We start from the raw sequence: 16,375 nt of genomic DNA on the forward strand, positions 1-16,375 counted from the left end.
TTTCCAAGGTGGTCTCAGGTGTCCGCACATTTGCTGTTAAAAAAACATATTTAATGGGAATAATCCAACTATTACCTAAATCAATTAACTCTTAAAAGTTTGAGGGTGTAATTTGTCAACTTTTGCTAAAGCTTAATTCCGTAAATAGAAAGGTGGGGTGGGGTGTTTGACGTGGGTCACATAAGAGAAAATAAAGTCCAACGACTAGTGTACTTTCGGGTGTGGGTTCTTTCGGGTGATCCAGAAAGAGACCAAAAGGAGGCTTGAAATTGAAGCAATATATCATTATTCCATCTACATTTCGTGCAATGGCCTAGATGGTGCTTCGTGTTCAAATTTGGTAATTTACGATTTTAAAGCGAAAATCCACTCATTGTGAAATTATATGGGCTAATGGTGCTCATAAGAAATTGAGTATACTGAATGTGAACTGGTCATGTTAAAAGTGTACATGAACATGCATCAGTGATGACTGATGATACTTATGGTATTAAGATCCAGATGAATTCCATGAACTATGAACAGCCGTTATACAATTATAAGTCAAAGTCGGATAAAACCCATAAACACACGCAAAGAAGATTAACAAGTAATGCTTTTTAGTCCCTAGTTGTTAAAGAGAATAAATTAGTGTTATGTTTCATAATCAGTTTATGAATTCTAGTTCTTACTTTAGTAGATTCAAACACCGATAATATAATACTGCGACCGTTCATTTCGTTACTACATTCTTACAAAAAGAAAAATATTCAAACAGTTAGTTCTTACAGTAAAGTGCAACCACTTGATATCAACAAACCTAAAATCTGTCAGCGGTTGCAACTTCAGGTCGGGCTTCGTGTTTTCGTCCTTTTGCAAGATAAGGACCTTTTTTGATAGCTTCCAGCAGCTGCATTAAAAATTATGTGAAGACTAAAATATAAAAAAAAATGTATTATTTTAAAACTTAAATTCGGAAACAAACCTTTTCTGCAACCCCAGAAAGTGCGGGATCACTCAGAAATTTGGACGATGATGCAAGAGATTTATATATTGCTTCACAACAGCTGAATCGTGCTTCCATACCTGAAAATACAATAAGAAAAAGAACAAATTTTAAATATAATTTTCTTGATTTAAAATTAAATATAATAATAGTACCTATTTTAGTTGTTTCTGTGTATGAATCTGTGATTATATTTATTATTTCTTGTCTTGAGCAAATCTCCATCAAGAACCATGGTCTAGCAGACAGTCCCGTAATCAACCTATAGCCCTGAAAATCATTTGCAAATCAAAGCTTCAACATAATTTCATGTTTCATATTAGATATAAAGTATTCAGAAATTATTACACGACGATAAAATATCTCACCGCAATCCGAAACTCAGACTCAAGTTTAAGAATTGATAGAATGAGACCCTGCAGATGACAACAAAAATATTGTTATTTATAAAGGCAAATAATAGTCTCTAGTAATTCCACATATTTTATTTATGTAATTTAAAAAATTAACATCAACTATACGCATTCAACATACTCAAATTACATATTTATCCATTTCGGTAAATGTAATGCGTAATATGACCATATTATCCTTCACTTTCTTCTTACACTCCACACTCTCGTATTCTAATGCAAGTTTCATAAGAAAGGTATAAATGTCATGAATTACAAAATGGGTTTGATATTATATATATTATTACCCATTTCTTTATATGTAACTTATAATATGGCATATGACCCTTCTCCTTGCACTCCAAACTCTCATACCCTAAAGCAAGTTCTAAGGGAAGGGTATACATGTCATAAAGTTGATAATTTGTATATTTGTTATTTACCCATTTCTTTAAATGTAATTTATAGCATTAACATATTACCCTTCTCTTTCTCATTACACCAAATCTAGTATCCTGATGTAAGTTTTAATAGAATGGTATAAATGTTAGAAAGTTGAAAATGGGGTACTTGATATTTACCCATTTCTTTAAATGTAATTTATAATATGACCATATTACCTTTCTCTTTCTCCTCACTACTACAGACTCATATCCTAATGCAAGTTTTAATGAAACAGTATAAATGTCATAAATTAGAAAATGGGTTAACTGTTTGATATTATGATTTTTTGTTGGGTAAATATGTTATTATGAATGTATACCTAATATTTAAGATGGTTAAAAAACTAACCGATGGTATAAGCTTTGGAGAGTTAGATGCTGTTTCATAAATTAATCTACGCAGGGCTTCCTCAGCATCAGAATTCAGCAATTTGTTTTCGGGTCGTGTTTCTCCAACAATATTTCCAAGAGAATGCAAAGCAGCCTGTTTTCCAAATCAACACTCATGACACATCGTAAAAACAAAGGGTATAATAGTAAATTTGTAACATATTTATAGAAGACAAAAGTCAAACCAATTGTCTTCCACGGCCATGCAAGTCAAATGCAGCATTAACAACACGTTTAGCAGCAGATGTGTTTGACAGTAGCAATGCAGCTCCTTGCGATGCTAAAGCATTAAAATAAACAAAAGCATGTTTATATTCACAAAACTACTATTTTAATAAAAACGTTAAATTGCTTACATGACCCTATTTGACCGAATGCTTCAAGAGCACATTCATATTCATCTGCATCTTGACTATCTTGTAATGAAAGCCTTTCATCAATGGCTGAGATTACAGCTTTAATACCTACATTACAATAAATGAAATCAATCAGCTGATAATTTACAAACTATTTAAATATGTACAAAAAATAAGGATACCAGATTCGTCTATAAACGTGAGAATATTCTCCTTAGATAAAAGTCGGCCGCTTATCATCATAGCCCTCGATCTCAACATTGACTCAGCAGAAGAATTTCTGTACAAATATTATATAACAAAAAATAAAAACTGATGATATGAATGGATAGGCTTGTAAACAAACACGAACAGAGCATGTTCGCGTTAGTTCTTTTAACTTTTAACAAATAAATGATCATACACAAACAGCTAAATGTGCGAGATTTTCATGTTCGTGTTTGTTTTTTAACTGAAAAGAAATGGTTGTAGTGAAGTAATGTTTATTACTTGAAGGTGTGAGAAATACATAAGCAACTACATCTATATATACACAACTAAACCCTAGCTAACAACCCATAAAAGGCCCATGGGCTTTAGCCAACAATATGGGCTAAAACCCTAACTAAATACAATTAACACTCCTCCTCAAGTTGGAGCATAGATGTTAATCATGCCCAACTTGTTACAAATAAAATCTATCTGAGCTTTCCGGAGCGGTTTAGTTAGAATGTCTGCTAGCTGAAAATTTGTCTTCACATGAACTGGTTGAATGGAAGGAGGATCAATTTGTGTGCCTACTACCCGATCTCTGATAAGGTGGCAGTCGACCTCAATATGTTTTGTCCTCTCATGAAATACTTGATTCTTAGCTATGTGAATAGCTGACTGATTATCACAGTATAACCTCATCAAGTCATTAGAAACAACCCCGAGCTCTCTGAGAAGACGACGAACCCATGTCATCTCTAATGTTACATCTGCCATGGCTCTATACTCCGATTCGGCACTCGACCGGGAAACCGTGTGTTGTTTCTTACTCTTCCATGATACAAGGTTTCCTCCAACAAACACAATATCCGGTGGTAGATCGTCGAGAAATTGGACAACCTGCCCAATCTGCATCTGAGAACCCTGATATCCGACCATCTCCTTCCGTGAAGGCACCTACACGACAATGACCCTGATCGGAGTATAATATACCCAAGCCAGGTGAGGTCTTAAGATATCTTAAGACACGAAGGGCAGCATCCCAGTGACCGGTGTATGGTGTAGCCTCAGAACACTGACAGTAAAGGAGATATCCGGTCGTGTGACGGTTAAATAATTAAGTTTACCAACCAACCGTCTGTATCGCTCAGGATCTTTCATTGGATCTCCTTCCTTTGGGAGGAGTTTCTTTGTAGGAAGCATTGGGGTATCAACAGGTTTACAACCCAGTAAGCTACATTCAGTTAACATATCAAGAACATACTTTCGTTGGGAGAGAAGTATTCCTTGTGGAGAGCGGGATACTTCTATGCCAAGGAAATACCTCAATCGACCTAAGTCGCTGACCTGAAACTGAGACTGAAGAAACTGGTTGAGTTCGGAAATCCCGACCTCGTTATCACCTGTGATTATAATGTCATCCACATAAACAACTACGATAATCGTCTTCCCTTTCTGGTGTCTAAAGAAGACAGAGTGATCGTAGGCACTCCGAGTCATCCCAAACTGTCCCATAACACTAGAGAATCGACCAAACCATGCCCTGGGAGACTGTTTAAGACCATATAGAGAACGACGTAGTCTACAAACTTTCGAGGCCTCCTCCTCAACGACAAACCCTGGGGGCTGCTCCATATATACCTCCTCCTCAAGAACACCATTAAGAAAGGCGTTCTTGACATCAAGCTGGTGGAGCGGCCAATGATTAATGGCAGCAAGAGCGATACAAATACGGACAGATGGCATTTTAGCCACCGGAGAGAAAGTTTCATCGTAATCAATGCCATATGCCTGAGAATACCCTTTTGCAACCAACCGAGCCTTTAAGCGGTGTAGGGAGCCATCCGGGTGTAGTTTAACCGTAAATACCCAACGACAACCAACAATACGCTTCCCTTTAGGAAGTGTTTCAAGATCCCATGTATGATTGGACTTTAGAGCCCCAAATTCATCTTCCATAGCCTGTCTCCATCCTGGGTGAGCGAGAGCGCTCGTCACATTTTTAGGAATCGGGTAGGAATCAAGGGTAGTGGTGTACGCATGAGATTCAGGAGATAGGTGGGTGTAGGCAACATAGTCCTGAATTGGGTAACGAGTACATGTCCGGGGTTCCTTGCGAAAGGAAATAGGTATATCGGGAAGTGGGGCACCAGGAGGATCATAAACGGGTGTATCAGAGGTTGGTGGATCGAGTAAGGATGTAGTAGTGAGAGGTGTGGATTGCTCAGATGTAGGCGGAGTATCGGAGGGTATTTCGGGGTCATGGCCAGGGTGTGATCCAAGAGTCGCTGATGTTTGACCCCTACCTCGCCTAGCATATGTGAAAAGCAGTGGCGGAGATTCTGTCGGTGGGTCAGAATCAGTAGAGATTGGATCGGTAGAAGGAACTGACACAGGAATGGTGGGGATGAAGGGAGATGTGGGTATATCGAGGTCAGGAAATGGGTCAGAAACAGGAGTGGAACACTCAGGAAAGTAAGGACAGGGCTCATTAAAAGCGACATCGGCACTAGTAAAGTATCGGTGAAGAGATGAGCTATAGCACCGATACCCTTTTTGAACCCGTGAGTAACCAACAAAGATACAACGAAGGGCTCGGGGATCAAGTTTGATTGTTTTCGGACGATGGTCATGAACATAGGCAACGCAACCAAAGACTTTATGTGCAAGAGGAAAAGGAGTACCAATGGGACATAGTACAGAAAACGGTGTTTTACCATGAAGAACGGGTGTGGGCATACGGTTAATCAGATATGCAGCTGTGAGAACGGCATCTCCCCAAAAACGATGAGGGACACGTGATTGGATCATGAGTGTGCGGGCAAAATCCAATAGGTGACGATTTTTGCGTTCGGACACACCATTTTGTTGAGATGTATATGCACATGATAATTCATGAATAATACCGTTGTTTTTCAAGTACGAAGAAAAATCGGTGGAAAAATATTCCTTAGCATTATCGGATCGGAAAGTTTTAATGGTGGTGTTAAATTGGTTTTGAACATAAGCATTAAATTCTTGAAATATGGAAAAAATTTCACTACGAGATTTCATCAAATAAATCCAAGTAGTGCGAGAATAGTCATCAATAAAGCTAACAAAATATTCAAAACCCAAAGTAGATTTGGTAGGGCAAGGCCCCCATACATCAGAATGCAAAAGTTCAAAACAAAAACTGACTCGATTAGACACTCTAGGGGAATAGGGACGCCTGGTATGTTTACCAAGTTGACACGACTCACAATGAAAATTAAAAGACGAAAGTGGTAAATCTGGACGCATTTGCCTCATAACCGCTGTAGAGGGATGACCTAACCGACAGTGGTCCTCCTTGACTGAAGCAGTTGCTGTAGAACATGTAGGACCTGACGGGAAGATTAAGCGGTAGAGGCCTCCAGATTCAAAACTTGTGCCAATCAGACGATTCGTCCCTAGTTCCTGAAAGATACAGTGAGTAGGATAAAATTTAGCAGAGCAATTGTGTTGTTTAGTAAGTTGGCTTACCGAACAAAGGTTATCGGGAAATTTAGGAACATATAGAATAGACGAGAGGTTTAAGTTGGATGAGGTGTTAATGGATCCAACCCCCAGTACAGGACAGGAAGACCCATCAGCCAGTCGAACAGGTTGGTGGGAGATTTTATTAAGGTTGGACAGAATACCCGAGTTCCCAGTCATGTGATGAGTGGCACCTGAATCAATAATCCAAGATGAAGGACTAGGAAGCGTACCTGAATCGGCCGTATTGGCACATGGAGCAGGAACAGAAGCAGGAGTCTGAGAGGCTAGAAGCTGCTGGAGACGACAATAGTCTTCTTCGCTAACTGTGTAGGTGGGAGTGGCGGTTGGACCTGAAGTCTCACCAGCGGCAGCCAAACGAGCTTTGGGACGAGGAGGTGGCTTGACTTCCAGGAGGGCGGTTCGGGCAGTCCCATTTCGTATGACCTGGTTCCTTGCAATAATGACAAACAAGACCACCGCCCCGTCCAATACTCTTTTTGTGGGTCATATGAGAACCTCGACCAGTACCCCGACCAGTAGATGTATACATAGCCGATGTATCAGTAGGAGGTAGAGTTGCACCAGGACCATACATTTCCCGTAACAGGTGAAAGGTTGATGCAACTGAAGATGTAGCAGCGGAGTTGCTCAACAGTAGGGGTCGGGCGCTTGAATACTTAGGTGATATCCCGGCAATGAAGGTCATGACATCCATCTTGGCGTTTCGCTCCTCCTGAATTTTCAAATCAGTAGTGGGTGGAAACATAGTGCGAAGCTCATCCCGGAGTTTGCAAAATCGTGTGAAATAGTCGGTAAATGTAGAATCACCTTGCTCGGCCCGACCATAGGCTTGAACCACAGAATAAGCATGAGAGATAGACTCCTTAGCCGAAAAGGATGAAGAGAGGTGATCCCATATTTCTTTTACGGTGGAAAAGTTCTGAGCAATAGTAAGGATTTGTGTATCCATAGCATTCCATAGGGCCATTAAGATTCCGCTATCATCAATTTTCCATTCTTTGGTAATCGGGTCCGGGGGTGGTTTAGTGAGATGATCGTCTTTGTCCATACTTTCAAGACCCTTTTGGACAAAGAGACTCCACGAACCCCAATTTTTTGAGTCATGTTTGATCGGAATGCGAAGAACAGCTGAATAATTAATAATACCTGGAGCAATCTAATTTTCTGAAGCCTTTTTATCAGCCATTGGATCTGAAAGTTTATCCGAACAAATACACACGCGAACTGAGACTGAAAAACTAAACGATCCCGAATTGAAAAACTAACACAGGGTGGTGCGGAAGCAAAAGATAAGTAACCTGAAAAAATACGGCGGCCGGAGGATGGTACACGCGCCGTCACGCGGCGGCGCGTGGGTGGCAGCGGCGGTCTTCAGGTGGCGCGTGGGGGCGCGTGCGGCGGCGGATCGGCGTCGGATTTTCAGGGTTTGCTAATCGGAGGGTGATGGTGACAGTGGGAGAGGCGGTGACGGCGGAATATCTCTCGAAAAAGGATTACGAGATCTGGACAGGAGGTAGACGGGTTCGGTTTCAGATCTAGGACCGGCTGGTTCGGTTCAGATTAAGTGGCGGCTAGGGTTTGGATCGAGAGCCGTAGCTCTGATACCATGAAAAGAAATGGTTGTAGTGAAGTAATGTTTATTACTTGAAGGTGTGAGAAATACATAAGCAACTACATCTATATATACACAACTAAACCCTAGCTAACAACCCATAAAAGGCCCATGGGCTTTAGCCAACAATATGGGCTAAAACCCTAACTTAATACAATTAACATTAACAAATGAACGTATTTGTTTATGTTCGTTCGCTAACAGTATAAACAAACGAACATAACTGAGCTAATTAGAAGTATATGCGAACGTGTTGGGCCTAAAAATAATTAAAACTAGATTAAAATATAATTGACCTATAATGTATAATATAAATGAATATATTAACAAACGTAAACTGACAAATATATATGAACGTAAACAAACAAGCATAAAAAATGAAATGAATGAACGTGACAAAACGTAAACAAACATAAATGAACGGACGGGGCATGCATTTGTGTCTGATAGCTTATTAAATATACGAACTTTCCGCCAAACGATTTACCGAACGTTCGGTTCGTATACAGACGGATTTTGATAAAATCTAGCTTCAAGGTTATTTTAGAATGCAAGTACCTTATTATGGATATAAGTAACTGCAATATATTGGTCTGGAGAACATATTCCACTCCATGCTGGACCTCAGCCAACTTCATAAATTAACACAAGATTAAACAAAACTAATGATAGAAAATAAAATGAAATAAGAAAATGGACAATGATGAAAAACCTCATAATATAGCTCCAAAACACTTAAAGTTATAAGTGTATCATTAACATTGTGAATTTCTGCCTCCAAAAGACCTAAAAGATTTGAGTTGTAAACTAATTTTGCAGCTGCCCTTGAAGCAGAGAATAGCTTAACTACTAATGCCAATACTCGAACCCGACCCTAAAACAAATTTTAAAACTAATTATCAAATAAATGTCTTTTTAAGTTTTAACAAAGGTTACACATACTAATATCAACATATGTAAAAACTATCATACCAGTGATGAACATTTTGATGCTAATTTTGTGATATCTGTAGTATCATTGGGAGTGGACGGGAATATGATTTCCTACAAATACATACAAATACAATATGAGATTGAAGTTATATTATATTTAAATCAGAAAGAAAGTTGAACTCACTATCCCCTGTTGAGATACTGCTATATTCTTGATTGCATCAGTTGCAGCAACAGCCACTTGCTCATCACTAAAGAATAACAATATCAAATAAAAATTAAGATTTGAGAATTAAATTAGAAATATAGGATGGCTGAAAAAGAAAAGCAACAATTTTAGAGTATACCCATCGATGAGACAACTAAGCAAAAGCGGGTACACGTCATTCTCTTTGATCAATGAAGTAGCTAAACCAGTATTATCTTCAAGATGCTCCAAAAGGCTAGAAATCTAAGATTAACAACGTAAGCTTTGATCATATAGCAAACTACACAAAATGTAAATTTATGTAGCAGAAACAGCAAATGTTAAATAGTAGTTACCGTTTTACATGATAAAGCTCTGACTCTCTGAGAATTCGCTTGAAGGCCAACCACAATGAAAGGCTAAACAAGAATAAAAGTAAATATAAACATGACCAAATGTTTATATAGAACAAATTTGTTTCTATAGAACAAATTTTAATCGCATAAATCCACTGTGACCAAATGTCATTTAGATTAACAAACTAACATGAATCTTAAGAAAATTTGTTTATGAAACTCGACACTTGGATCTCTGATATCTAGTGATTCTTGTTAACTTGTTTTCATGAATGTTAAATGATTATTTATAACTAAAAAAAAGTAAGACAAAATGAAGCAAGCATACCATGAAATGTGGGATGAGAGAGGCACCATATTTTGTTCTAAATATTTTCTCTAAGCAATCAATCAGTGCATCTTCTAAACCAGGTACATCTCCTTTGGTTTGCAAAGCACTTCAATTCAACATAAAATCCATTAATTTCTTAACAAATAAATAAATAAAACACTAACTAACTAACTAACTAACTAACTTCACATGCACCTTTGATGTCAACAATTTCAAATTGAATGAATTAAGTTACAATTAAAACAAAATGAAGAGATAACCTGATAATGAGAGGAAGAGGAAACTGATCAAGAAACTGCTTCACAGCAGCTTCGGAACGAGTACCTGAGCATCAAAACAAACGTCAATAAATAATCAAATAAGCAGAGTGAATGAGTGATTATTATTATTATTATTATTATTATTATTATTATTATTATTAAGCTGAAGTAACCAGGATTAAAGGAGAAGTCAGAAGCTGCTTGAAGCAGCTTGGAGGTATCAACCAGAGAATATTCTTCCTCCATTTCCTAACAACAACCAACAAGATGATACTCAAGTATGAAAACCGATTATTAATATTAAACACACACTTACACTTGTTTCGTTTCGTGCAAAATAAGCCAAAAACCCACCGCTTCAAAGTTCCAGTTTCGACGGATGCGGGGGATCCGTTTAGTTGACCCGGAATTTGTATTTTATGAAACAAGGCCCGGTAAAAGACCATCGGGCCTGACCCACGGCCCAAATAAATTTTATGGGTTTTTTTTTTCAGTTTCAGTTTTTGTTTCGGTTTCGGTCGGTTTTTTCAGTTTCATTTCTGTTCAGTTTCAGTTTTTAAGTTTCATTTTGATTGATTTTTTCGGGTTCGATCTATTCAAATCCGTTTTGACCCGTTCCAACTTGGACATGTTCTAACCCCTAAACCCATTCCGTCCGAAACCAAAACAAACCTTTTTTTAGTTGACCCATTCTGCCCCTACCCGTTCGACCCAACCCAACCCATTTGCCACCCCTAGATTTATCCGAAACGGAAGATCAATAACTACCTTGATGTTTCCTGTTATTGTTATCACTTGTTAATTTATTGTTTATCTATAAGTTTGTTCGATAGTTCTTATTCTATATTTTGTTTGATATTGCAATGACAAGAAAATGATAAGGTAATCAACTAATAATACTAGCTAAAATGTTAAAGATTATCCTAATACTTGAACTAAAGATACAATAGTGAGTAACAAACAGTACTAAGGATAAATAATAAACCAAATACCAACAGAGATAAATAAACCATGCAACAAAACTGATATAATAAAATAATATATAGGTAAATATGAATCTTAATATAAGAATAATAAATAGAGGAAAATCACATATACAACCCGCACATGGAAAACAACACATAAATTATATGGTCTCAAGAATAAAAGGTATATGCATGTACAAAAGTTAAAAAAATTAAGATCTAACTTTTAACTTATTTAGCTATTGGTAACACATATGGGTGTAAACAAACAAGTCGCACTTGTATCCGTTCGCTAAAAGTTGAGGCAATAGACTCATGGTTGGCCCTTTGTTAACGTGTTTTGTGATTTTAGTGTTATCAACTTATTTTGGGCTAATTTACTTATAAATCAAATGAGAAACATAATAGATATTAATGCGAGTTTAGAGGCGTGGTGTACATACTCGTTAAGTTCACTTTGACTTTGGTGATAAAATATCACTCTGGCGTTGATACCATATGGGGTTCAAAGGGGCATCGCCCTTTGGCAGGTCTGGTGCAGCAACGGGCTGGCCCTTTCTGAGGTCCAAGGGGCAACAGCCTTGGCGAGGGTAGCACTAATATACTAGCATAAGAAACTAATTTTGGCATATTATTAAGTACAAAAAGTAGCATCCAATTTGCCTTATAACTAGTAAATGGCTTGAAATTGATGATCAATTGGAGCGAATAATCAGTAGCACTGATCTTAGCGCGCAGTGGCATGACAAGTGTGCATCAACTTTTACCAAATCTTTAGTCACTGGTAGATTAGTGGAACTTGACCAAGCAGTTGTTGTTAGGACGTACCAAAATCGTCAACTGAATCGTTTCAAATTTGAGATGCGGAATCTCTAGACTCGTGTAATATTGAGATCACAACAATCCATATCAATATTGTATAAATTTCAAATCCCCTTTCTTGCTTTTTAGTTTCGAGTGTGATCATAGTTTCGTGTGGTTAATATGTTTTTTGTAATTATCATTCAAGGGTACAAATAGTTATTAGTGTTCATAGTTTGTAATGCTCTTTCAAATTATGACATTTAACAAGAAAAAAAAAAGTATGCGGTTACAAAGATTCGGTTAAATCATCTATAACAGTGCACGGATACACCCAACTGTTTCAGGTTCATGCCACTGTCGTAATAAATTTTAGTTACACTTCTACCGTTTGCAAATACAATGGCTCGTATAATCAATCCTTTACACTTAAGTCTCCCTCTTTGTATATACATATTGTATACATGCATATATAGCAATAAAACAAGAGAATGATAAAAGGTATAGGGGTAGGGGCACAGTAAGATGGTTGGGTCAGTGGGGAGTTGTAAAATCAAAGGGGGGTAATAGGGTAATTAGGGAAAGTGAGGTGGGGTGGGGTGGGGTGGGGTGGGGTGGGGTGGGGTGGGGTAGCATTTAATTGAAATAAATATGTCCCTTCCTCATCATATACATAATAGTCTTCCCCTACCTCAATAGCCTCCTAGTCCTAGCTTCCATGTGAAAACCTGAACTTAACCATCTTCTTTTATTTTTCAGTTTTATACCTACCGCAATCACCCATTTAATGACCAAGATCTCATATCCAACCATCCTATTATACCAACTTAAAAAAGAAAAAAACAATGATACAACACAAACGTTATATAACAACTCAAGAAGTTATATTTTCAAACTTAAGTTTCTTGATCATGAAACACACGTACGAATACATTTCACGTACACATTTTATAATTGGGTCATCATGTCTTGAGATATTACTTTTGTGATTTTATTGTACGTGATTTGAACATTACTTTTCTTGTCATTCTTATATCCACGTTCTTATCATTAATATATTTATAAAAGTTATAATTAAGCATATCATATATACGATCAGTTTAAAATATTAGCCAATAATCTACAAAAATAAGATCATTATAAGGTGGTATTTTAAGAATGAGAACGTTAATATATTGTTTAGTGTAGGTGTTGACGGTCCAATTTGATAAGTTTTGATAAACATTTTAGGTAGCAAGAAGCCAAGAACAACTACTTTACTGATTTGACGGTGTGAAATTTGTACTGATTTTTTTTCAAAGCAGTAGTATATATGCTTGTATTTAACATGTCAAGATTTATTATCTACACAATACATATACGTACTTAATATTAATAAACAAGTATATAGAAACAATAAAAGCTAAACTGTGATCAGTTCAGTTTGCACGTCCAATTCCAATGTTCCAGATCCAGTCGTACGCAACTCAACAACCATCAATTAAAACAGCCTGTGAATCGAGCCCTTTAGATCTCATTTAACCCAAGAAGTTGTTTTGGTTTAGACGGATTAATCAGTTCTAATTGATTATGAACACCCAGGCTTGTAAATGAATCGAAAGAACATGAATGGAGCATGTCCATGTTCGTTTATTGAACTTTAACAGAATAAACAATCGAACAAGAACAATTAAACGAACAAGGTTTGTGTGTCCGTGTTTGTTCGTTAAGAAAAGGAACCTTGATGATCGAGTGGGTTAAATGACGTGTTTCTAAGGTTTAATATCATATTTTTTTAATTGTTTATTATATCAAATGCAATTACTTAATTTGTTTAGTTTTGTATGTGCACGTAATGGGAGCTTAAATGAGGGTTATGGAGATTTTAAGTTGAAGATTAAACAAAACCCAAGAGGAAGGAAGCACAAGGAAGGTCCGGGATGGTTCACAGGATCAAGACGTGGGTGTAGGTTACGCGAGGCAGGTTGTAGATTGTGCTAGGTGGAAATGTGAGGGCAGAAGCAAGAACATTAACATTTTGACTTGGCGTAGGTTGACAACCCATCATAGCTTACGCTGGGCTCGGCATACCTTACGCTATGTCTCGACATCCTAGTCTTTGTCATAAAAATTCATTCCTGTATAAGGGGATGTTAACCTAATTCAACTACCCTCCTTCTCCCGTTGTTTTTGGGCGGATTTTATAGGAAAACCATCAAGGACCAACCAATCACGTTTACAACCATAGTTTCTACATCCACATCCAGATATAATCGAAGACCATCTAATGCAAGGCTAAATCACATATGATCATATCCGGGTAGAGCTAATGTTAGTAGTTGGATTCAACTTGATTTTACATATACTTTTGATTTTGATTTAATCATTCGGTTAATTGAATCCTTATGTTCGTTTGATTTGATTATGCATTTTTTTTAATTAATGTGCTTTTGATTTCATCAGTTATTGATTTAGTTTGTAATCATCAACGTTTACCATTAACCATTTATTTTGAAGGTATTTTTAAAACATAAAACCGGTAATTAATTAGTTTATACTAGGGTATATACCCGCGTGACACGTGGGTGGAATAACTTGTCACTAAACATAATCAACTTAAATATCAATTTAAACAAACATAATATTTCTTTAACTATAAAAACTTGATAGATTTACATTGTCACTTAACACATCACCGTACCAACCAAAAAGTAATAGATTTACGTTGTCTTAATATTAAAACTTCCAAATTACAGGAAGTTAATTTGAACATAACAAACATAATAAATTTAAATAACAAATTCAAGCAACACAATACTTCTTCAAACTTTCGGACCAAAACGTTAACCATTTACATTGTCTAGATCTTAAAAGTTAAAACTTACAATAAGTTAATGTACATCGAACAACCTAAAAACATCAACAAAAGACATCAACATGTATTTTCATATTAAACCACCATCAACTTTTTCAAACATTCTACCAAAAGAAACTCATTTTGTTTCACCACCTGAAAATATAATAAAACAATAGCATCCAAATTAAATATACCATAATAACATATTTAATAATGAGTAACATTTAAACATTAATAAAGTTGTTTTTATTAAATTTTTGTTTTTATTAAAACAAAATAACATACAACAACAAACAAAGTAAAATGACAACAAAAATATCTTTCTGACTTAAACCATTAAACCAAAAAGATATATCAATAAAAACATTTTTTGGTCGTCATTTTATACCTAACAAATTTGATACTCTTCTAAAACAACCTGTTTTGAAATATTTTCAAAATAGTTACAAAATATAAAAAAATTGGAATTAGTCAAATTTAAAAAATTATGAATTTTTTCTTATTTTTAACCAATCTTGCAACAAACTTTTAAATCACTGACATTAATATTTTGTTAAACTTGGAAAACTTGAAACCGTTTTACAATAAATGAATTTTCAAATAACTTTGGAAAGACTAAAAATTTTTATGTTGACTTTGAAAATAATTAAAGGTGAAAAAATATGATGCAAAATCAATGAAAACAAAATATAAATGTATAAGAAATAAATTATCAAATATTTTTAGTATTCTTTGTGAACATTATGAAGACTTAGACTATCAAATTGTTTGGATGTTATAATTAGAAGATTTATATTATGTTTAAAATACTTTTTAGTTAAAATGGATAAAAATATAATACGTGTTTATTATATATTATTGAGAAATTTAGTGACATTAATATTTTGTGAACACAAATTCAAAAAAATAAAAAAATTGAACATACATAACCAAATTTAAAACGGTGAATATAAAAATAAACTTATGTCTCGCGTGTGGAATCTCATAATCAATTGAATCTACTATAAATAATAACAATAAGAAATTAATATGTGATTAGTTTAATTTTTTAAATAGAAAGTGACATTAATATTTTATGAAAAGTTGTCATGTTTATATTCACTAAATCATATGTGCCGAATAATATTTATAAATGAAGATAAAACAGTTATTTAATTTATGATATATTAAGTATTGATTATTAGAAATTGTGTCAATTTGAATATTGTGTTCTAATATAATGCGGTTATTATTTTAGTATTAGTTATTAATTAATATTCACGTAAATTAAAGTAAGATTACATTACGGTTATGGTAAGTATATATTTTTAGTTTCACAATCAATTTTTTGAATATTAAAATGATAACTTATTCTAGTTAATGTCAGATCACAAAAATTAAAATCAAATCGGTTTTAATTTTACTAATATGACTAATTAATTTAGAAATAATTACAAAAATGAAAATTAAATCGGTTAATTTGAAAACTTCAAAAAGGTTATGGAAAGATTTTGAAATGAGTTTAAAATTATGGAGAGTATTAAAACCTTTAAAAATTTGTTGAAAGATTGGTCAATTTCTGAATTTAAAAGGAGTTTAAATATATTAATTAAAAAGGAGTTTAAATTTTGTAGTTTAAGTTTGAATTTGGTATTCCATGTAAAGATAGAAATAATTTGAAATATCTTGATTCATGGAAACAATAATATTAATAAATTATGAAAAGTTGTCATGTTTAACAATATTCACTAAATCATATGTGACGAATAATATTTATAAATGATGATAAAACAGTTATTTAATTTATAATATATTAAGTATTGATTATTAGAAATTAT

At 35.1% G+C, this 16,375-nt stretch overlaps 1 protein-coding gene across 1 annotated transcript; it reads right to left on the reverse strand.

Annotated features, from left to right (window-relative positions):
* Positions 1 to 679: 679 nt before the first annotated feature.
* LOC143594652 (uncharacterized) lies at positions 680 to 10,306 on the reverse strand. The gene is made up of 17 exons (XM_077073912.1): positions 10,130 to 10,306; positions 9,957 to 10,020; positions 9,694 to 9,802; positions 9,366 to 9,428; positions 9,170 to 9,273; positions 9,007 to 9,073; positions 8,862 to 8,933; positions 8,602 to 8,763; positions 8,448 to 8,521; positions 2,749 to 2,846; positions 2,567 to 2,674; positions 2,396 to 2,490; positions 2,170 to 2,304; positions 1,354 to 1,401; positions 1,141 to 1,255; positions 965 to 1,065; positions 680 to 889 (listed from the first exon to the last, which is right to left on the reverse strand). The coding sequence occupies exons 1-17, from the start codon at positions 10,200 to 10,202 to the stop codon at positions 800 to 802; spliced, it is 1,578 nt and encodes a 525-aa protein (XP_076930027.1). The 5' UTR covers positions 10,203 to 10,306; the 3' UTR covers positions 680 to 799.
* Positions 10,307 to 16,375: the final 6,069 nt, after the last annotated feature.

This window comes from Bidens hawaiensis, unplaced genomic scaffold (genome assembly GCF_021521415.1).
Source record: "Bidens hawaiensis isolate Kalapana, Puna unplaced genomic scaffold, B.hawaiensis_p1.1 tig00044041_1, whole genome shotgun sequence".
Lineage (NCBI taxonomy): Eukaryota > Viridiplantae > Streptophyta > Magnoliopsida > Asterales > Asteraceae > Bidens > Bidens hawaiensis.